This window comes from Haemaphysalis longicornis, unplaced genomic scaffold, assembly GCF_048455015.1.
Source record: "Haemaphysalis longicornis isolate Haplotype H1 unplaced genomic scaffold, Haemaphysalis longicornis Haplotype H1 scaffold_7, whole genome shotgun sequence".
Taxonomy (NCBI): domain Eukaryota; kingdom Metazoa; phylum Arthropoda; class Arachnida; order Ixodida; family Ixodidae; genus Haemaphysalis; species Haemaphysalis longicornis.
Window position 1 is genome coordinate 100,633,876 of NW_027526422.1, and position 24,192 is coordinate 100,658,067.

Genomic DNA, 24,192 nt, shown 5'->3' on the forward strand with positions numbered 1-24,192 from the left:
ACTTTTGATTTCGTTTTTTGCGTTACATTCCTTGATGAACAGTTCAGGTTGTGACAGTCTTAGTTTTTCAGGTTTACTTTCTCTGAATTATTTTACTCAAATAGTCATTCATTGTCTACATGCCTGTTGTACATTCACCTTTAAAAAACTGAAAACTAAAGAAATTGTGTTCTAATAAAAAATTCTAAGAAGGTCACGACCTCGCCCATTCATTTGAGAATGCAGATCAGTTTGAACAAGTTTTCTATAATGCTTTTTTATGGACCGCTAAACTCGGTATAGGCTCGACAGGAAGAAAATTTATAGATAAAAAGTTCCTAAAATATTACATTGAATTTTTTAACGTGTTATCACAGAAGTATTTCCAGTTGGTGTGCTAGTTTTCCTCAAAATTCACAAAAAACCAAAAAGTTGATTTCGAAAGCCACATCTTCCCCTAATTTTTTGATATTTGATTCGATATTCGATGCTAGATATTCGTATTCGATTCGTATTCAAAAAATTTGATATTCGCACACCCCTAAATAATACATTAATGTTTAGTCTTTCCTCACTGTTTTGTATAATCGCATTATGTTCTTTACAGGGATTACAAAGGGAGAGCTTGGGGGTTCTGAAGTTTGTGATGTGTGTTTTAATGGTAGAATAATATACTTCAAACTATAAAAACTCGCGATTTTTTCACGATTGGTGATGGGTGGAAGTACCGGCGTATATTATATGGTTATAGTCCTTCGTAGGGTTAGTCACACAATGTCTACGCGACATGAGCGTTGTTATAGCAGGTGTTGGAAAGAAAATATTCATCATGAATAAAAAACGCTGCGAAGGTACAAGCGTGATTTTATTATTTAATAGTTGCACTTTTCACTTATTGCCAACATCTGCACCATTCTCCTCACATGGGGTTGTGGAATTATCCCCCATCACTTAGTTGGTGAATTAAAAGGTGAATTCCGTGCTTCGGCCATAGCTTTCCTTACTAACACTGTCACTAAAGTCCACGCCCTCGCTGACACTGATGTCGTGAAATGAACCCGAACTTCGGTTGGGATCACGCGGTTTTCTGGGACGCTGGGTGGTTCTTGTGGAGGGCCTGTACACTTCGTCCTCAGTTTGGTTTGAGTCACTTTCTGAGGGCGAATCAGTAGGCTCCGGCTTCAAGGTGTAGCCCTCAGTGGGTTCTTCAGTATCACAATCTTCATCTGGGTCTGTGGAACCAATGTCGTCACTTGGTGTAGGGCTGGTTGCGACTGTGTGTTCGCCATCGTTTTCTTCCTCCTCCTCACAGTCCTCTTCCGTCTGGGAACGTGGAAGAAGGCTACTGATAGCTGATTTCAAATTTACGTTGTCGCTTTCTGCAAAACTGCCTGAACTTCTTTGGAAAACATCGAACGAATCGTTCTTGCTCAAAACTCTAGCGTCACCCGCAGCATCTTCACCAACGCTTCCGCTGATACTTTTTCTTGCCTTTGCATTCGTAAGATCCGCATCCCTAGCTTCGCTTCTCAAATCATTTATATTTGCGAAGCTAGAAATTTCGCTGTTCAGTTCGTAATTTCTCTTGGGAATGACTTGTTTGTAATCGCTGTCGTCTCGGTTCGCAATCTTATTGTCCTTGTTCCGCAATCCACTTGGCAGCGGGCCGGCATCTTTTTGAGTTAATGCAGATAGGTGGGGATGTGGGTTAAGCAGTCTGTGCACGGTTACGTCATCTCTTAGAACAGCTGAAAATGGTGCTCCTTCTGCCCAGCTGCAAAAATTATACAAAAATATCAGCATAGCATACGTCATCAGGTAGACAGAGACACGTAAACAGCAATATCTGTTTGACTCGTTGCTGACAATTCATTTTACAGCATAGTCGCGTACTGTGTTTGTTGCTGGCGCTGTGAGAATTTGGAAGAAAATGTGGGGAATATTACGATTTCTTTGCGGTGGCACAAGCGTATATATGTTCTCAACGAGCCATGCTGCTCTAAAGTAAAGGCAATAAAATCGCTTTACATTTACAATTTTCATAGTTCGTTATTTAGTAACTGCACCGCATCCAGAAGCAATTGTTTTCGTCCGTGCATCACAAAATATTTGCCAATCTGAATGATAAATATTAGAAGGCGTGCCGTTATTTAAACAAAGGAGTCGCATGTTTTTGAACAAGCAAAGATCAGAAGCGTATGCTTATTAAGCAGGTAAATGTTTTTGCTGTGTTGTTTTTCTATCTTTATGCGAAACATTTAACGCCAAATTGCCAAGCTAGTGCCGACATTTATTGTACTCATGCTTATTCTTGAATATTTTTACGCACTTGTATAACATTTTTACAGGATGATTGAAACATTGGTGGCGTTGTCGTTGTGAAAGTGGAGTGGGCGTAGATGCTCCAGTTGTACTTTCCCACTGCTGCAGTTATTAACGAGTTCCTAAGTGATACGTAGCTTTGACGCATAGGTGTTAGTTGGGCGTTGTTTCTATTCAGGCTGTATGCTCAGAGGCGTGCTATTAATTGCTTTCTACACCCGCCGAGCTTTCAGTTGTGCTATGAATTATTCATGCCCATAACAAATCTGGCGCACCGTTTTTATTAAAGGCCGAACTTCGTGTTATAAGTCTGAAGGCCTCGGCACGGAATAATAACGCGAAGAGATGCTAGTTATTTATTGCTTTTTCCCAGCACAACATTTTTATTACAGACCGAGTGTAATCAAAACATCAGTCTACACATTACGCCCTGTAGAGCTTCAGTGGTGACTCCATTGTAATGGTTTATATAAAATAGGCACGAAGGTGGGGCACTCCAAAGTCTTTGGTAATTTTAACTGGTTTTTCAAAATCAAGAAAAGACATCCTCAGAAAATTTTTTCTTTGGCAAGAAAGGGTGAATTCTCAGCATCTCCAGTGTGCATTTCAAACCCGCAGTAGTGAGATAACGATGCAGGCTGTTTTTGGTGAATGAATGTGGAACTTGTGACAGTAGTAACAGAAATTTTCGGCACTAGACTTAGGCAGTTCTTCAGGTTTCAGGTTAGTTGAATCATTCCGTCCACTCGAGGCAGTGTGCCTTATTACGCAACTGCAGTTGGAATTCGTTCCACACAACGTCTTCCTCCAAGGAGTGAGTGAGTTACCATTAATGATGTTTAGTTCTTTTCTTGCCTGGATTGAAATCTTCAAACTGTTGGGATGCAGAAGAATGTAGAATGGTGTTCTTGTGAACAAAAGAAGGATATACAGAAAAGAATCACCCGCGTTTCAGGGACAGAGTTAGCGTTCGGAATGTAGGATCAGTAATCGACGAGGTCTTGTAATGGTTATCTGCAGCTGAGGGTTACTCAAGGTGAAAACCACACGTAACAAACCCATAGAAATCTTGTTGAAGATTTTTGCAAGAAAAAACCGTCTCGGTGCTGATAACACTGAACGTGGCAAGTCAACAAAATGTTTGTTTTCCCGACTAATTTATTTCGGTGCTTCCACCCATCTTATCATCACAAAATTTATGTCTACGCCACCACTATTTATTATCAGGGATCTTGAGCTTGCGACATTCTTGCCGGGATTTCTTGTCGACGCAGTTGTAGCTACTTTATCCTCATGAATGCCTTGTGGATTGATTTCTACTTGTGTACGAATCATTCTCCGTCGGGGAAGCTTGTAACATTGCGCTGTCAGTCGGAGCGTTCTCATTTCCTTCACTAGTTTCTGGATCAGTAGCTGACGAATTGCACACACAAAATGTGTCCCTTTAACTATCTTTACCCAATTAGGAGCTGCCGCAGGTATTGTTTTGTCACAGTGCCGTTTTGTAATGGTTCCTGATTCCTTTTAATCCGAATGTGCCCCATGTATTTTGAAGTTCTGGTTTACATTGGGGAAAAATGAGATGCCTCTCAAGCTCTCCTTGGGCAGTTTAGGGCTCTCGGTGTGTTCCCTGCCTGTGTTAATACAAAAAGATTTTCTATCTGCCTTCTTTTAACTTGCGTTGTGGAAGTCGCTGGCCGGTGTAATAAGTTCCGAGTGGTATTGTTGGAATATTTCCTTTCTGCTTTTTTGCCTTGATTCATGTGACCACTCCGTCTTCCTCTAGGAGTTGCATTTCTGGTGGCGATGATATTTTGGAGTCTGTACCAGGGCTCGATGACTTGGTTTGTGTGGTGTATGACAATGTCAGGATTGTTTTGAATGACTGGTAAGGGCTTTGTTTTGGTAGAGGTAAGAGAAGGATAAAATATAAAACCTCAGCAATGTTGCGTAGCATACTGCAGGGAAAAGGGTGCAGGCAGCACAGTTTTGTTATTTTGTGCAGAAATGGAATAAATGACTGTTTGGTGTCATGTTGTAGGTGTGCATTACGCAGTGAAGTAGGTGGCATATTAAAAGTAGCCTTCACATCGTTGCAAACATTTTTTGCATTCTCTTAAAATACGACGGCGACTAAAAGCAAAGTACCAAGAGTGCACTGATTATTCACACAATTTTCTGAGGCTTAAGTACCATCGTAACACCGTTGTGATACACTTGCTAAGAAAAATGACGAAGGTTTTACAAGGCAGGTAAATCGCGAAGTTGCAGGTACATCGCAGGTACATCGCGTGTAGAGAAGGCTGGACACAGAAAAATATACTGAAAGATCCATTGGTGGTCCATGCAGGATACTCGATCACCTAATTCTTTCCCCTCGCTAACACGGGGGTAGGCCCGATGTGCACGCTGTGCACCGGCTCTCGAAACTAGCATCACGGAGTTTCTTTCACGCCCCTGAAAACCTATGCAACCATGCCTAACGTTGCAGCCGAGAGGTCCCGTTTGCTCCCGCTAGCAGCCATTGTGGCTGCTTGTCGGTCGTTTTGTGGTGCATAAATATCGGCATTGAGTTGTAGCCAATCTCCTTCCATCCTATTTGGCTGCCTACTCAGTCCTGCACCCATCACAATTTATTTTAGAACACTTGACAGCGGTGACAGGACAGGACAGGACAGGACAGGAGCTGTGGCAGATGCAGGGATGACAGTGTCATGTGTCAAGGGCACCCCATTTGACGGGATGCATCAAAACCAAGAAAAAGAGAAAAAAGAACAAATAAACAACAATTTTAACGGCGCGCCAGGAGCGCACCAATGAGGGAACGCCAACGCCTAAACCCCGAGGCATCATGGTCAAATATGGCAGCGCGCTGGTCGGCCAATCAGAGAACGCCGCGCAGGAGACCAGTGGCTTGATGACCATATATGGACACGGCAAAGGCAAGGAGCCAATGAGAGTGCGCCACGGGAGAGCCCAGCGGGGTTAAAAGCGGGGCGCACAAAGAGAAACGGGAGGCAAGAAACCGAGAGGCCAGAAACCAGGAGGCGGTTGGAACACGTGAGATTCAAGGAACGAGCCAGGGGGACGCGGTCAGGCCACCGACTATGCCTACCAAGCCTGGGCAGGAGCGGGCCGACTTCGCATCGGCTGCGGCATCCTAGGCGCACCACGAAACTGTGTCTTCGTGGTCCCAGCGGCGTCGGTCGGGCACCTGCGGCCAACGTCCACGCTCCATTGACCTGCGTCTCCACGGCCCCGAAAGGCTACGGTCGTGCCAAGACCTACATGGCACCTTCAGCGGGAGCGGCTACCAGGGGTAGCCACCGAGGAAGCACACCGCCCAAGGAACGACCGCGCGCGTCGAGCGCTGGCATCAAGGACCTCCAGCGTCAGCGGCTACCAGGGGGTAGCCATCAAGGGAACCACTCGGGACGCGCGGAGCCCACGCTGTCCAAGGAGTGACCGCGCGCTTCGAACGTCGGCACCGAAGCGAGACGAGGACGGCTACCGCCGAGTCGCGGTCACGCAGCGGGTGCGACACGTCAACGCCGACGCCAGCGGGGTAGGCCAGTCCATTAGGGACACAGTAGTAGGACACAACTAGGGAGTTGTGGTTTAGAGAGATCACCTAGAGGGTAATAGAATGAGTCGATTTGAACTAATCGTGTAGAACGTTTTGTACATACTTTTGAGTTTAAATTTGAATTGTATTTTGGGATTGTTAGAGGTGTGAGTGGTTACGTTTGAAGGTAGTACTTATTGAGTGATTTCCTTTAGGGTTTTCCGGATGCGCATTAAATGTGCGTTTTGTCAAACATATCAAGGGCTTTCTTGCGTCCATCTCTCTGAGCTGGTCAAGGCAACCTTACCATCCCTTCACGTGACAGACAGCATAACGCTAGTGCAGCCAATGCAGCGTCCGCTCAAGGCTTCGCCCTATGTCCCGCCTTCCTAGACCTGCTCTGTTGCTGTCTGTTTTAATCCGTAGCATTCTTTGCCGAGTACCCCCAGAGCCAGGACGGTGTAACACCATGCATTTCCCCAAAAATGCAGATATCGCGGCAATTCCTCCAATAATCGCTATAACAGCGTAAATGAAGATAACTGGTCGCACGAAATTTTCAACGACGAAAAAATAAGAAACACATTAAAAATACGGAAAATGGTCAAACGTGTAACGCCCTGAATTTCCACAATAATGCAGATTTCGCGAAAGTTCTCCTGTAAACGTTATAATAGCGTAAATGGAGATAATCGTCGAACAAAATTTTGAAAAACTAATAAAATAAGAAAAATACAAAATAACTACTGAAAATGGTGAACCGCGTAACGCCCTGCATTCCAACAATAATGAAGGTTTTGGGAAAGCTCCAAACGTAATCGCCATAATAACGCAAATGGAGATAATTGGTTGGGGTAAATTAGGAAAACTAAAAAATAAGTGGGATAACAAAAAACGCACGGAAAACGGCAAAACGTATAACGCATGGCATTTCCACAATAATGTATATTTCGCGAAAGTTTCACCTGTAATCTTTATAATACCGCAAATGGGGGTGATTGGTCGAAGGAAATTTCGAAAAACTAAAAAATAAGAAAAACATCAAATAATTACGGAAATTGGCGAACCGTGTAACGCCCTGCATTCACACTATAATGCGGCTTTCGGGAAAGTTCCAAATGCAATCATTATAATAACGTACATGTTGATAATTGGTCGGACGAAATTCTGAAAAACTAAAAAAGAAGAAAAATTAAAAAAAAATTACGGAAAACAGCAAAGGTATAACGCATGGCATCATCACACTAAGGCAGATTTCACGGAAGTTTCACCTGTAATCGCAATAATAGCGTAAATAAAGATAATTGTTCCAACGATATTTTGGAAAAATAAATGAACAGGAGAAATATAAAATAATTGCGAAAACGGGCGAACCGTGTAACGCCGTTGATTTCCACATTAACGCAGGTTTTGGGGAAAGTACTTAATCTAGTCATTATAATGATGTAAATGGAAATAATCTGTCCGACAAAATTTTGAAAAACTAGAAAAAAAGGAAAATATTAAGAAATAACGAAAAATGGCAAAAAGTATAATGCATGGCATTTCTACAACATTGCAGATTTCGCGAAAGTTTCACCTGTAATCGTTATAAGAACGTAAATGGAGACGGAAGTTTGAAGTTTGAAGACGGAAGTCCAACTGAAGTTTGAAAAACGAAAAAGTAATAACAATATAAAATAATTACGAAAATGGTGAACTGTGTAACGCCTGAAATTTTCGCAATAATACAGATTCCGCGAATGTAATCGTTACAACAGCCTAAATGGAGATAATTGGTCGAAAAAACTTTGAAAAACTAACAAATAAGGAAAAGTATGAAGTAATTTAAATGGCAAACCGTATACCGCACTGCATTTCCGCAATAATGCAGATTTCGCGAATGTTCCACTTATAGTCGTTATAATAGCGTAAATGGAGATAGTTGGTTCAACAGGTTGGTTGCTCCGCTCTGAAATTGTTCGTGATATCAATTTAGTTGTTATTTTTATATGTCACACAAGCGACGCCAACCTGCACCAAAGCCGTCTGTACCGATGAGGAAGAACCGAATTTTATACGATGAAAAAAAGCATAAGGCCGCTGGGGCCTAAATTGTGCAGAAAAAAGTATACAAAATGCTACATTGGTGCAACATAGGAGCGCAAGAAAGCAAGCCGGCCGTTGCGAGAAACAACTTATGAAGGGGTAGATTTGTTGTTGCTACATTGTGTCACAGGCAGCGGGAAAACTCTCTTCTGATCGACTAAAAAATCTCTGGGAGTGGCCGCCAACAGGCTTTCCAGATTGCTTACCATAAGTAAGGTTACTGCCAGGCATTACACATTCACGACGACCGAACATGCCTTCACAGCGCCCCCTTGCGAGAAACAACTTACGCGAGAAAACAACTTATGCCACGCACGAGACATCCTGCCACAGAGAGTTACGACCTAAGTCCCTCGCGAAATGTTTATTTGGATGAAGTATTTTGCCTGCAATAGCTTGACGATAATGGCCACACTGCCAACGTGGCCAAGGTTATTAAAAGAAAAAAAGTTGTGTAACAACCTCATCAGCTGGGTATTGCTGAGGCAACCTATTAGAAATGTGTAAAGGAAATTATAAAGGAAATAATAATTCGTAACTTAATCTGCAAAATTTTGTAGGTTAACAGCTGGAAACGTATGTGTTTCAGCCAAGAACCATGTTTTTTCATCTCGTATAAATGTCATATCTATTCATGCTGCTTGCCGCTCGGCTTCTGTGTTTCCTACTGGCCTAATGATGACGGTGTCGTTACTCAAGCTCGTCGAAAATATGTGATTATGGAGTTCAAATGAGGTTCACCCCTGCCGTAACGTATGTTCCTTGTTTTCTGCAGTTTTCCGGTGACAGAATATATGGGGGCAGCGAAGCTATGTTTTAAATGCCATAGACATGGTCCTATCCGCAAAAACTGCAGAGGACCAGTGCATTGTAAAATATGCTCCGGTGCTCACTCACCCAAGAACTGCACTTCCCGGACTCAACACAATGTGCGATTTACCGGGGACCACGTCACGCGTCGTATGGAGCTTGCCCAAAGAAAAAGGCTGCTACTCTTGCTCGCAGTGTCGAGCAAATCCAGGGCAAAACCATCAATCGACATGAACCTCCACTGATTCAGAGGTTGTTTTAGGGGCGAAGCTCTTCTTGCTCTGGCCCTGTCCTGTCCCTCATTGCTGCTGTATCCGGCACATTTATGATGATTGTGGCAGGATCCCCCTAGGCATTGGCCAACCAAAGATTGGCCGAAGAGGTCAAAACGTTCAACGCGTCCGTTGCTACCCAACAAGGAGGAGAGGAAGAAGAAGAGGTTGTCGTTCGTCGCCTGCGAGCTCAAGACACGCACCTGGGGTACGCGCCACAAGACGGTCTGCAGAAGGTGACGGCCAAGGTGGCTAAAATGTCACACACCGAATTCGCCAACTTAGCCATGAAGATTCTCATCGTCCCAAAGAAGCCCCACATAATCACCACAAACATCGACGTCGTCAACGGGTGGTAAGCTTGACGTGTCGAATTTTTATATGATGTGGGGGCGAACGTTTTACGGGTTTAGCGATAAGCATTTTAGCTTCGCCTTTCTCATCATCATTCACTTCGTGGAGATGGCGGGATTTTTTCACATTGAACGGCGCACCGCTTCAAGGCCCACCAGAGAAGAAGTCATATGCCGGAGAACTCCAAGAGCGAACACCGCCCAAGTCTGCTGAACTGTCAGGTGCTACTAAGGACACAACCTGGTCTTCACAGCGACGGCATCATAAGAACCACGACGAGACGGCACATCAATTCAGACAGCCAGAAGTTGTGAGTTTCCTCATCTTCATGCTTTTTCCAGCTCTCAAGGCTTTACTGCACTCTAAACCCGCCTCTAAATGTCTCCCTGAAGTCGAGGGTGTCTTGGCCTTGGAGCCCCTAGTGACGTCTGCCTTCAAGGTGCTGCAGCGGGGTTTCGGAGTACAGAAATGACAACCAAGTTTCTAATCGCCTCCCCGAAAAAGTCATTAAACGCAAACCTAAAGGACTGCACAATTTTTCAATGGAATTCCCGCGGTCTGCGCTGAAAAATAGCAGAGTGTCGTCAACTTCTGCAGACTTCCCAGTTTCCATTGCTCATAATCTCGGAATCCCGCATTGAAGATTACTTTCGGCTAAGAAATTATTATTTCCTTCACTCATACCAGCTTAAGGGAGTTAGTCGGTTGTTCATTGGTTTTCGGAAAGGTCTACAAGCTGCAGGCGTACCCGTCCAACATCAGGACACTCAGGAATACGTGTGTGCTACCACTATGATCGGGACTCAGCGATTTATAATTATTGCTGCCTACTTGGCACCAGAAACTGCATTTGATGCCCGTAGACTTGAAAATATAATTGTAGGCCCACGCCCACCTCACATCATATGCGGTGATTTCAACGGACACAATGAAATATGGGGAAGCGCACATACCAATTCCCGTGGAACAAGGCTTGCTGATATATTTATTAATCGCGGTCGAACCTCTCAACCACGGCAGCATCAAAAATGCAACAATCAGCAGCCGTATTGATTTTTCCTTCGCGTCAAACAGCTTCATCCAAAAATTTACTTGGCGTACCGACTTGGAAACGAGAGGCAGCGATCACTTTCCGATTTTAATATATTACGCAGATGCAGCTGTGTCGACGGCATAGAAATTTTAAGCCCACAGATTGGGAAGCCTTCCAAAACTGCACTGAAGTGGGAATAACTTCAGAAACCCCTGACAATGACATAATATCAACTATGGTTAATTGTCTGACAGGTTTCATCGATCGTCGTGAAGAATCGCTCTAGATATTAATACCGATGAAAGGTTGTGCGCCATCCGTAGAGGCGCTGAGCGTAAGGCACGACGTACTAAAAACTTGCGGTAGGCTCGCAAAGCGCAAAGACACGTGAGGCGTTATATAGAAAAGTTAAACCGGTAAAACCGGTAACGGTGGCGTGATTTCTGCACGTGATTAGATGTCCATAAACTACTATCAATGATATGGCGCATTATAAAAGGTATGCGCAACGATAACCAGCAACTGTATCCTTTCAGGGCGCTGTCGCTACACGTAGGCATATCAAGGAGAATTGTCGGCTTATATCTACAGTATCTATGCCTCAAATATCCCGTCAATGTGTCCCCGACGTAGCGCCACCAGCCGCAATGGGCCTTCCGCTTTCTATTCAAGAGCTCGACACCGCCATTCCAGATGTCAAGAAACGTTCTTGTCCAGGTCATAATGACATACCCATCTGTCTCGCCATTCCCGCCAACGCCTTCTAGAATAAAACTCAACCTTGATCTCTGGTAGGGTTCCTACAGAATGGAAAATCATTAAAATTACTCCAATCCTATAACCTGGGAAGAAACCAAAAAGATTACTCATTCTGGCCCATCGCCTTACTAAACTGCATGGGCAAAATTATGAAAAAAAAACGATAATTAAGAGTTTAGAAACTTTATAGTGTCATCGCTGCATCGATGAGATCATCATCATCGGTGCCCGTGTTCGCGTGAGCAGCTGTAGCACTAGCTGCTTCGTCTAATCGCCATCTTTGTAAACAGAAGCACCATCGCATCACCGGAACGTCGCGGTCTTTCTTCTTATTTTATATGGTGCCGATAAACCCGAGAAGAAGGCCCTGTGTCATTCGGAGTCATCCGAAATTTGGCCTATTAGAAGGAGGACCCCTTGATGCCAACGACGTACCGTTGTGGTGTACAGAACGACGGCGGTGCTAACCAAAGCCGAACGACAGGATGGGACGACAGACGACGACGCACCCTCAGCTCTGACTATTGCCCAATTGGTCCAGGAAGAGATTCCATAAAGGTTGAGTGGAATGTCGCAGAACATCGCGCAACGAAAGACGTGGTACCTTTTCGGCACTAACACAGTACCATTCTGTCTATGATGCACCCTCATGAACTGAAGAGCAAAAGATAACAAGAGAGGGTCATCATTCGACCACTGTGAATAGACGCAAAAGCAGCAATAAAGCTGCCCGTAATCTGATGTGTGCAACACGTTGAAGATTTGTCTCCGGGAGCTGCGAAAAATCGAAGTTAAATTGAAATTGTTAAACGACGAAATGGAACAGTTCATCGACATCGACCACTTTGACGAGGAATTCGCCACCAGCGTGGACTATGAATGCGAAATTGTTCACGTTATGATCCAAATATACTATTGATTGAAAACCCAAAAATACGACCGCACGGAAACTTGCCAGGTCATCGCAAAAATGAATATTCTCACAATGCTGCTGGATGCCTGGTGACGAGAAAAAAGAGGTTGTAGTGCGGCTGCATAAGAAATCGTGATCTCCTTGTTTTAATTGCTCCAACGCTGGTGTACACTTCGCTCTCAGTTTTGTGTACGCAGTGTAAATACCGATAGCTTCCCGTGTTTTTTTCGCATCTTATAACTGGGTTTCCTCTGTCCCTTCGTCATATCTTTGATGAAGGTGCAGCGTACCCCTGACAACAAGAAACTTGGCAGCGGTCGCTTCACTCAAACCGCAGCAATGACTACCGACGGGGAGGGGTGAACTCGGCTAACTCCATGTTACTTCTCTTCCTGTCGTGTTTTAGTCATCCTGGCGTCTTTTGTGGGACGGACGACGTGGGCGTACATGATTCGCTAAATATGGAGGAGTGCGACAGCAATCACAACAGGTAGGATCCAACGCTGATGCTGGCAAATATAATCTTTTACCCGAAAAGAACAGCATGGGTTTGGTTCCAAACCCATGATAAGGAGGTTTAGAGCTGATATACATGTAAGCAAAAGTTGAAGGATTTGTTCGAGAAGCCCGTTGTGCTAACGCTAGCCGACAAAGCGGAGCTCGTGTCCCTTGCAAAGTCATACACTGAATTGTACGTTACGTAGGTTGAAGACGTGTGGGCTCTTTGCCTCACGGTCTATTGACGGAACAAGACGCAAAGTGGCGTATATCTCGAAAGAAATCACTCGCGATGCTTTTAACCCACTTGTTCTCAAAAACTGGAAAACGAAATTGAATGCCGGCACTTTAAGAAGGCCAATGCTGGAGGATAGCTCACAATTTCACTTGCCTTCCGAACACAGGTGACCTACATCGTCCTATGAAGGCGTACGAGTCCAGGCGCAGGAATAATCGGCCTCCGCTGCTATGACGCGAATCGTCCGCTGCGCAATTGAAGCGACTGCACGGATCGCACTGTTACAGCACGTGACAGATTTGAGTAGTCCTGCTTCGATGCAAGATTTTACACTCCTCTAGATCTTTCTGTTGGTGTCTTAACAGATGCGACTAAAAAATTCTGAAAGCACTTATAGCACCGCCTTTCAAGTTACGTTGGGCATAGTGCCCCTCTCTACCTCACTAGGGGAGGTGGGTGTGTCGCTACAAATAAGTAGTTCATTAGATGCTACTTAAAGGACATAAATTTAAGTAAACAGATTGCAACAGACTTGTAGGCGATAAATTTGTTTAGTGCATGAATATGAACACAAATCTTGAGATGAAACAGGCCATGAAGGCAAAATATAAATTTTGTTTTACTGATCTGCTTTGTGTCGAGAACAACGATTCTAATTTTATAGAAAACTTAAAAAATAATGGAGATATTAGTGAAAGGATTTAAAGCAGTGTGGCACACCCCATCCACTTTCTAGAAATTTTGTGATGACGTCACAGGCTCTTGTTCGTGTGACTGGCTGTCGCCCATCAAAACCACCGCGAAGAAATATGGCTGGTGAGTTTTACTGGACCTTTGATATCTGCTTTTTAATGTAGAGCTCGTTGGGTTTCAGCATGACACTTAGTGACTGCCCAGGGCGTTTTTCACATCCTTTTTGAAGTGTGCAGGCGCCGCAACAAACACAAGTGCACAAACATTTCAAGTTCAACTGGGTACAACAAAATCAACGTCTCGCTTAAGAATGCTAGATTTGTCATTCAAAAGAGTAACCCTCTGAAGCAACAAAGCCAGCGTGGGTGCTTACAAGCCCGCTGGATTCGATAGCAGCGGGCCTGGAGCTCTCTTGTATTACTGAAGATCATTGCGTGGATATGTGTCGTGTGTTGGCGGCTAGTGAGGGCTACGACACCGTATACAAGCTGCCGGATGAATTTAGAAGCTCACGTGTTTGCTAAAAAGTCACCCACACGCAGGCACACACACACATACAGATGTTTCAAGATGAGCAGGTTGTTGGTAAAGACATTCTATGCCTATAATTCAAATTCTGCCATATTGTTATGCTCCTCAAGTGCGAATCAGACAAGGAAAAATAACAATAGGACAACATTTACAAAATGTACGCCACGTTGGAGGAATTCAGCATAAAGAAACACAGTAGCTGTCAATAAAAATGCACGAACGAAAGAGGAAGAAGGACTTGCACATATGCTAGTATGGATTTATTATGTCTAAGCAATACCAAATTTGTTTCGTAATCGCATTTTTGCAATATTTCTCACTCTAATTGCAAGTATGTTTCGACAGTGCTAATTAAAATCAGTGAGCTGCATATTTTTGATGTGAGCTAGACAACGGTGGTTCATACTGTTCAGTTGAACGTATCTCGAACAGAAAATTGTGTATGTAAAAACACTTATTATAGTTGTACAAGAGAAAATATTTACAAACTTTGAGAGAGATGTTTGCTTGAGTATTGATTGCTTTTACGAATTTCTGTACTATAGCTAAAATGATTAATTTCTAAAATCTGCGAAGCATTAGAAAGTATCGGTAATGAGGGGCTTCTTGGAAGAAAAAGTCGCCGTCCGATATATGCAACACATAAATTATAATTGGTCATAACACGTTCCATAGCGCGTCTCAAAAAAATAAAACATAAATTACTGGTACGCAGATTCACTCTCGCATTGCTTCGAGCCGTTTCGCCTAGCGGCGCAGCACTCACCACAGAGAAAGGTTGTAAGAAATGAATCGTGACTGGTCGTGTAAGAGCAAATTTATTTCCCAGAAAAACGGGCAGAAGCAATAAAAACAAGAAAATGCTTTCGCATTCCCAACATCACCAGAAACGTTTGGTGTCCCAGTCTAAATTGTACACAAAAGGCACTTAGGCGAAATTAATGCGATGGCGGGTATAAAATCTCCGCTCCGTCTGCGAGGTGCGGAAGGATCTATCCAAGTTGACTAGGAGTCGTCACCTTCTATTGCGGTATTTGATGGACCGCTTAATTATAAACCAACCCCAGCCTACTACGTCACTCAAGAAATCACTGCCGGTCAAACGTAATCTCGAGAGCTCCACTGCGGCGCGCCTCATCGCCTGTGTAGCGTCGGCGCGTTAAACCTCATAACCAATAAAAAAACACTTCCTGTGCCCCCGTCCTGGCAGCTCCGAACACACAAATTTCTAATCTTACATGACAGGCACTTTTTTCTCCCCCAATACCTTACTTTCTCACCGGCTTCTGGTAGCTGAACTCTCACGCTATACCATTTAGTTTAGGAGCGCCCACGACTACCAGACTGGCTGCCTTTTATACTTGCGATGGGCTCACTTCCCCACGTTCCCCGTGCGGGGCTGCTCTGCCTGCACGGAGGCTGCCCTACCAAAATTCTCCTACAAAGCAGCGATAGTAACGACCACAAGGAACGCAATAGTAAGCTGTGCATCATTGTACACCACAGAGCCAGAGGAAGCTGAAAAGGCTGCCATAGCACCACCGCTAACGCAACCTGGTACCGCCACAATGCTCACGTGCTCGACAAAAGCATACAGCAAATACAGAACAGGATGGGTCACAGAAAGTGCCGCCGAAATTCTGACAAGCGGGAAACCCTTCGAAACAAGAATTTGAACTCACATGGATCCCTGCACGTCCTTCGATCGAGGGCAACGAGTTCGGCCACCGACAATTGCGAGACGTAAACCTCCCGGCCACAGAGGAAACGAATCAAGAGATGCACTCAATAATGAAATATACGGAAATCATCAAACATTACGTAGAGAACTGATGAAGCCTTTCGCGCCTTCATCCTAAACTATCCAGGGAAGAACAACAAATTTATCGACTGACACAGGCAGCCTCTTTCCCACACCCGCTAGTCTTCAACCGCATGTTCCCTATTAGATACGCAAAAGAATGACGCCTATGTTAAAAACCAGGCACCCTGATACACATTATCGGAGAATGCACAAACGTCAAGTCCCTCTAATCATTGTTGACTCCTTCAGGACAGAGGATGAGCGATGGGAGATCTTGCTGACCAGCCCCGCCGAGAGAAGACCAACTACGGCTGATCCACAGGGGCCACGAGGCTCGGGAATCATTTGAAAACCTGTGATCAAGGAACCACTCCTATTGAGCGAAAATAGCTCCAATTGAAACCCTTTTGAGAACTATAAAGTTTATGCTCTTTCTCTCTCTCCCGCAAGACCATTAATGGCTGGTAGAGTGGGCCCATCGGGTAGCGTGTGCCAATGGAGCCCTGGGCTGTGGACCTCTCTTAAAACAGCTTCTTTTATAGGATCGAATGAATGGAAAAAAGTTTTTATCACCAGCACACTTCATGTGGCACCATATCCCTTACCGTGTCGTTGCTAAGGAGCCAGCTGAACTGCGGGTGGTGTAGCGGGGAGAGGACAAGAGTGTATTCCGAGCTTCCACAGAGTCGAAGCAGCAACCAGTGAGCCGGCTTGGTCTATGCGGCTTACCGCCTCATCAGTGCTGGCGTTGAGGCCACGTTTGCTCGTATAGGGCCGGAGGAAGTGGGCAGCGTTCGAATAACGACGGCATTTACGTTCTGGGCAACGTCATTCGCAGACCGTTCAATTGTACGATAAGGTTTTTGCACGCATATCAAATAAAGAGCGTTTTGGTGTATCCCAAAAATGTCGAATTCTGAAGTGGCTTTCTAAGAAACCTTTACGTAAGGCTGACGCTTTTGCTAACTTGGCGGTGAAGACCGGGGTTTTCAATGTTTGTGGGCATACGACACTGTTCAAGAGGAGAGAGGTTACAGGCTTAATATTCTTTCTTACGAATGATGTTTTGCGCGATATTTTGTTTGACCTCTACTAAAGATACGGAGGGCAAATTTATTCCGGCAACCGTTTTGCGAGGCAGCGATGTAAAGGCTGCGGCCTGGCATCTGCGAAGGCATTTCGGCCATGGCGGAACACAGGGTGACCACTGCACCGATGACCTACTGAGTTTAAAAACGTTATTTAGCACGCAAACATAGACCACTCCGTCTTTCGTTCTGGCTTATTGAAGGTCTTCAGGATATTTGCGTATCTTTGTGTTTTAAAATGCATGCTTGTGCTCTTTTTCGGCTGCAACGCAAGTAGCGATTCTTGCATAGCGAACTGACTGTTGAACCTCGGCAGAGAAGGACGATTTTTAGTGGAAAAAGTCTGCACTAAATGTTTCTTTTTGGAAGCATGCCAGGATACCCAGAAATGAGTTCGTCCCCCTGGCGAGTGAATAGCTCCACCAATTTTTGTTTTGCTCATTCGCCCACCTGCTTTTTGAACACGGCGATTGCTGCAATGCATAACGGAAAACGCAAGTCCATGGGAATCAGATAATCGAGCTACTTATAGCTAGTTAAGAAAACGTTTTGAAGTATGAAATGTTCTGGGTTACAACTTCTTGCAACGTTTAAGCTAACGATGGCATTTGTAACCCATGGACATCTCTGCTACCTCATTACCTGCTTTTTGGATAAGTGTCCGCTTCCATAAAATGTGCTACGTAAATACACGATGTTCTAAACAAACCTACGGACATCAATGTTCCGGCATTACATGTATCTTGAAGAAGTGTTCGATTTGTATGAAATAAATTTTACTGCATGATTGGCGCCTTATAAACACGCACCAGAAGCACTTCATGCAAGCGTGTTAAACGGTTGTTATATTTTAATGTCACTTACCTGATATATAATAGTGGTGAAGGGCACTGTTTTGAAGACGACGGTAGCGAAAATTGTTGTCGTTGAAGTCGGCGTATTTGTGAATCAAAGCGATGTGTGTTTGGAAATGGGAATTGACACTGCCTTCGCTTTTTTTTCGGACGTATTTTTTTAGCTTTATTTCAAAATTTCCCTCTTGATTCAAAAATGAAGCACAACTTCTGTGCCCGCCCTGGCGTTGTATATTGCGGAAATTCCTTTCTCTACTCATTCATTAAGTTTTTCATTCCCAACCATAAGTAGCTACTCGCACAAAAAGGGTCTCAATGTTGGCGGTATTTTAGTCCCCCATTTAGCATAGCAAGGGTGAAACATAAGTTCACTTTTCTTCACACATTGTGGGCCATGGTGTTATGGATGCGGGAAATCAGGAGAAAAGCCACCTCCCCGTAACTTCCTTAATGGATCTTGGAACAACTGCTATCTGTAAAATACACCTAAATGCGCAAGAATTACCTTGAAAGGAAATGGCAATACAGCCGCATCGGTGACTGATATTGAAGGTATTGGGCACCTAATCCAAAGTTTTCGCGCATGTTTTCTCTTGTAGAGTTCCTCAATATTAAAACATTTCAATCTTTTCGCCTTCAAACAAACAACCTTAGTTAAGCCCTCCGTGTTCATGTTTTTTTCGCACACGCGCACACACAGCACTGCATGCACGCACGTTCACGCGCGTTCGCACTCGCGGGCGCGGACTCAAGCCCACGCACACCTATTTACAAACACACGCACACACATGATGTCCTAAACGCGTCGACGTCTTTCAGTGTGTGGAAACCATACACACTACAGCTTGAAACTGTACTTTCGGTCTAGGTGCCCCCTATTGCGACATGGTTTACTTATTATTTCACGAACGGTGGTGTAAAGGCGATCATAGTAAGCGCTCACAGTATGCTGACATACACTTGACGCAGATGACCTGCCTCTGATTAGGCTCCTGCTTTCCTTTGCATTTGATGGCGGGACACTATGAGCACAGATAAGAAGCTGCTACTGGAGCAGGAAAACAAGGCTATCACTACCATATGGTTTAAGTCGAATGGTTTACAAATAAGTACGGAGAAGACAAAAGCACTAATGCTAAGAGCCCGGAACAAGCCGAAAAACCTAAATAAACAGCCTACACTTGCCTCTACTCTTATCGAAATTGTTAGCAGGCGTAAGATTGTCGGTGTTACTTCATGTGCAAATATGAAGTGGAGAAGTCATGGGCGGCCTATCGTGAAATATTTATCATCTGCCCTGTCACCGCTAACCAGATGTCGCCATGTTTTCCCAACAAAAGCTAAGCTGCAAATTTACTGTGCCTTATGCTCTTCGCATGCCAATTGGTTCACAATTCTTCACAGGTAAATATGAACTTAATTCACCGTTTGAAAAAGAAAGCACTGCGTGCTACTGATAGTGTAAAAATTGTGCACATAACGAAACCGCTATTTCTACAGTGTTCATATGTTTCATACTGATGATAGTACCCCTTCCGGGAACATGCGGGTTTTGTCTGCTTTATTCTTTTTTGAAATTAGAGCTTCAACTCTTGTCTTTACTCGATGTTTGAATTATCCTAAATTATTACTCATCCAAAACTTGATTTAGTGATACCTGGTTCGTGCCACTTCGGCGCATTGAATATTTAACGCAACTGCCAGCATACACAATGCCTGTTTTGCTTCATAGGCATAAACGCAGCTGTGTGAGGTTTGAAAATAGTGCCCGAAAAGAGTTGTTGGAACGTTTTCTGGACCATTAACGCGCTGTGAAAAATCCTGTTGTACGCGGATTGTGATTTCTGGTTCAGTGTTTGTTTTGTATACATGCATAATAGCTCATACTGGTATTAGTAGGTGATACTTTTTGTGGATAGTTCGCAAAAAAACATTATGAATAAATAACCTGCTCTTTGGCTCAATTTTCGATATTACACGCTGTGAAAATGATTGATGAATTGATCTAATCCATCAAGCACCTACCATTTGTTGTTTGCTTTTTATAGAGTGCTATACACAACGTTATGATTTCACTGAAATTTCGAACTAGCGCAGGATTTGCAGCAATGCAATTGCGGTGACTATTTTACGCGAGCCCGTGATCACGCGGCACGCTCTGAATGCGACCGCCGTACTTTGCTCTGAAGCCTTATTGAAGCCCAAGTTATAAAAAATAGGGACGTTTAAGTCGAAGCTTCAGATGGCTGGGCGAAAAGGAAATCCGGTGGTCCCGTGTACGTATGAAACACCTCCGGTTCAATCCCATGTGCATGCGTGAAAAACCAGGTTGAAGAGGAGTTAGAAGGGGAGAGACTGGCTGCGCTTGCAGATGACATAGCTACATTCTCGCATCTACTGGCACTGGCATGTGGGAATGGTGTAACGGAAGCAACGAAAGAGAGTCTCCCGCTAAAGAGCGCACGCACAGCGATCTGCTGCATGAAACACAGCTCAAGCGACAATGACGAGCAAAGCAGCGTCAACGTGCCAGTGGCAACACCATCCGCACGTTACTTCGAAAGGAAAGGCCACGGGTAAACATCGGCCGCCGTTACAGCTTCGGTGGTTAACGATCGGTAGGAGTGCACGGGTGTATCTTTTAGTTTTTATGACAGTTTACTGCGAATAATTAAAAGTAATCCGTTACTGACTTGCATATATTTTATGAATAATCTTAGTTTCACTTATTTATTGATGGAAGTGTGTATTTCTGAGTACTTTCAGAAAGGCATTCGTGGTGGCACCCAGCATGGCGTCAGAATTCTTTTGTCCCGTATTCAAGAGGGCAGACGTGTTTACTCAAATGAGTCTGTTTTTCCCGGCGAGCGTGGCAAAAATGCGTGCAGAACAAATTTCAGGCCGTAGAGACACTGTTTCCGGTAAGGATGGGAACAAACGAAACTCCTATGTAGCTTGTTTCGGTCAGATGTTCAAGACATTCAAGAGAGATTGTGGGTTAATTCTCAGGCCTCGAATACACGGATGCCATCAAAGGCAGATGCAAATATTCGGCGTATAATATCAAATTTTATTTTCCTTTAGACACCAAAAGCGGCGTCGTACTATTCATGGAACCGCTTGTTGTGCCTCGAATGTGTCGCTAGAATGTTTGCTTCAAGCAATTCGTGGCGCAGTGAGTGTGAATGAGTGGTTGTCTATGGCTATTCCAGGTTTGAGAAATTTCAATTTAGGAACCCTGGTAAGGCGGAAATACGAGCGCTAATTTTTCCAATATTTGAGCGCGTAGCCTTAGTTGTCGCTCCCATGATGTACAGGTCTGCGAATTAGTTTAAACTAACATGTTCTGTACTTATTAGGAACAAAACTTATATATCAAATGCGGAAAGTACACTAGCCAGAGCAGATGTGACGATCTTGGAAACATTTAGAGAAAGGGGATTGGCTCACAAGCTTAAATCGTTGCTGTGACAACAGTACCAGACCACTACAGATAGGTTCGCTTTTAATTCGCGCTTATCAATAATTACGTAAGCCAGAGCGCTTGATAGTGTTCCTTAGAACAAAAATTAGTTGTAAGCAGTTCACATGCTTTCTGCCACTTACGGAAACAAGATAAACGCAATAATCTTTTAAATGTATCAATTATTGGTGCAGAGACAACCTACTTATTGCATATTTTTAAATGCTAAAAGACAAAATAGAATGAAAGTAGCACCTTATACAGACCGCTACTGCGAGCAACCCAAGAACGAGGTGGAAGCCGGACATCGTGTTTGATTTTCTTCAGTCTTAGTGCTGTCTTGTAGTCGGCGATGGTGACTGACTTTGTGGTGTATGGCTAGCCACTGTTGAGCGACGTTCGTGGTTTTCAGCATTAACTGCTGAACAAAGGTGATGTACAAAGACTGAAGCACTGCGCACAAATGGCAACCTTTTGACGCCTGCCCATAGTTGGTCACGAACATGGTCAGTGCCTTTTTCTCCCCAGGATTGGTATTTTTCGGCTTGACCCATACATGGTGCCCTATGAAAAGTGGCCGGGCAGTTTTGTTTGTAAATGCGAAACTTAAGGATAGATGTAAGGTAAAATGACTTTTCCACTGAAGATCATCATAGCGAAGTACAGTAGCTTCCAAAGGGAAGCTTAACGCTAGGAAAAAAAGCTGCTTTGCTTTAGAAATACTAAAGAATTAGCACTGTCAATATGCGCAAAATTTTCGTGTATTTAGGCTGCGATGATGGTCAGTGCTTCTTATTGTGAACGTAGCAGCAGCCCTTGGCGTCTGCCGAATATAAAAAAAATATGGCTATGCACTCCGTACAGATGGTTAATTAGCGAAGCTGTAACGGGCAGCCGGTGATTACCTGTGTGCTACCCGTTATGGTTCAACGAAGTCTGTTTCATCATATCTTGCTGGTTGCTAGTATTTTCTTCCTTCGCGTTTTTGCGCTCGGCGTCGCTGATTGTAAGCTGCGCAGTCCTCCAAAGTACATTTAAGTGTGGCGTATCCATTTCGAAGTAACATGCGGTGTTTCGCACTGCTACGTTGAGGTCGCCCCACTGGTACGGCTCCCGACCCTTCCCGCCGTTCTCCCTTGTACCGAGCTTCACGCAGTTGCTTGCCGCGCTCAGTCTCGGCTGCGAGAAAGATTACGCAGCCACGCTATCACCCCTGACTTCTATGTGCTCGCCTACCCGCTTTTTCGCCCATGTGTATCAGGGTGCGCCTGAGGAGATTTTGACGTACACCGGACGCAGGGTTTCGCTCTCCCCTAGCAATACAAAACTTCGCTTTAATAAGGCGCTCAAGGTTGCTCTGTGTTTGGTTTGGAAAGCAAACAATACAAATCGTTGTTACTCACACAAACATTATAGGATTACAACAGCCAGTAGGGCTAGCAAAACAAACAACGCCTTGTATACAGGAGTGCCTTTAATTTCTAGTCTTAAATTTTTAGTTTCTAAAGCGTAAAACTGAGATTAAGCTATGCGCCAGTTTCTTGTAACTGCTTTAAGATGTCTTTCTTTTGTACGCTGGTTTTGCAAATTATATCAAATGAATCATGTGGGTGGCAAAATAAAACGCTGGTCTGTTGACGGCAGGCTAGACTTTTCTAGAAGGGCCTTGAAAAAGAGAGAGAGAGAGAGAGAACAACTTTATTGAAACGCCTGCAGAGCGGTTAGGGTACCCCTTCATGGGGGTCCGTCACCCTGACGTGGCCAGGACGTCGTCGCGACTGTGTCCTGAGGGCCGCTCCCGGGTTCCGCCCATGGGTCCAGCGAGGCTTGTGGCCCCCTCCCCCGCGGCTTCTCCCGGTCGCTGCCTCTCGAGGGCCGCCGCGACGGCCTTGAGTTGTAGTCGGCAGTCATAGCTCCTTGTTACAGCCTCCAGCTGTGGTGGGATCGTTGTCTCCTCCCTTGCCTCACGGGGGTTCCCGTCACAGTTCCACAGGATGTGAGATGCCGTAGCTGGCTCCTTCGCGCACAATTTACACACGACACTCTAATACACACTGGGCCTAATGTACTTGGCAAGCAGCGGGGTGATCAGGGATCCAGTCTGCAGCTGTCGGGAAAGCGCTGCCTCCACGCGTGTGAGTCCCGGGTGTGGGGGTGGCATAGTTCTCGTATTCAGTCGATACCACTTCACGATATCGTTGAAGTTGGTCATTGTATTCTTGCTGATGTCCAACGTTCTCCACTCCGGGTCGGCCTGGCTGGGTGCCGCGTGGTTGGCGCGACCTCGGACGACTGCATTGGCCGTCTCGTTGTGGTTATCGTTCTCCCTGCTCGAGACATGACGGACCATGTAGGCCGGTAACAATTTGATTGATAGCGCTGTCGTGTCGTCTCCCATCTTGCGCAAGATGTCCGTTGCTGCCCTGCATATCCGGTTCTTGGCATAGTTCACCACTGCTGTGCGGGAGTCACACAGCACCGTCGTACAGGCCTGGTCCGTAATAGCCAGGGCGATGGCCACCTCCTCTGCTTGATGTACCTTCTTAGTATAAATGCTCTCCACTGCCTTGGTCTCCCCAGTTGATGCCGCAACCACCGCAGCTACGTTGGCTCCAGGGTTGCCTTCACATTCTGCCGCGTCCACCTACACGGCACAGTCTACACTCGCGTGGAGGTCAATGATGGCCTTGGCTCTGGCTAGTCGCGTTCCTGATTGTGCACAAGGTTCATGTTTCTGGGCACCGGACATATGTTAAGACGGCGGCTGACAGCATCCGGCAACGAGATTGCACTCTTATCGGTTTGCCGTGGGGACTACACCTAGGTGCTGCAAGATGTGCCGTCCCGTCGTCGTTCTGGAGAGGCGTTCCAAGCTGGGCCGTCTATTGTGCTTCTTCAATTTCGTCCAGGGTATTGTGGACACCCAGC

At 44.9% G+C, this 24,192-nt stretch overlaps 1 protein-coding gene and 1 long non-coding RNA gene across 2 annotated transcripts in view; both read right to left on the minus strand.

Moving 5' to 3' along the window:
• The window catches only part of LOC144146179 (uncharacterized), a 58,140-nt gene extending 36,434 nt beyond the window's left edge, over positions 1 to 21,706 (minus strand). The window contains exon 1 of the long non-coding RNA XR_013317674.1: positions 21,520 to 21,706. This is a non-coding gene — a long non-coding RNA (uncharacterized LOC144146179). The remainder of the gene's footprint in view (positions 1 to 21,519) is intronic.
• LOC144144763 (uncharacterized) lies at positions 842 to 19,125 on the minus strand. Its single transcript, XM_077676275.1, has 3 exons — positions 19,113 to 19,125; positions 16,465 to 16,591; positions 842 to 1,753 (listed from the first exon to the last, which is right to left on the minus strand). Exons 1-3 carry the CDS (start codon positions 19,123 to 19,125, stop codon positions 943 to 945), a joined length of 951 nt encoding a protein of 316 aa, XP_077532401.1. The 3' UTR covers positions 842 to 942.
• Positions 21,707 to 24,192: the final 2,486 nt, after the last annotated feature.

Coding starts and splice junctions, on each gene's coding strand:
- LOC144144763 (XM_077676275.1), bottom strand. Junction 1,754..16,464: donor GGCTCCTTAGCAACGACACG/GTAAGGGATATG, acceptor TAATTTTTGCAG/CTGGGCAGAAGGAGCACCAT.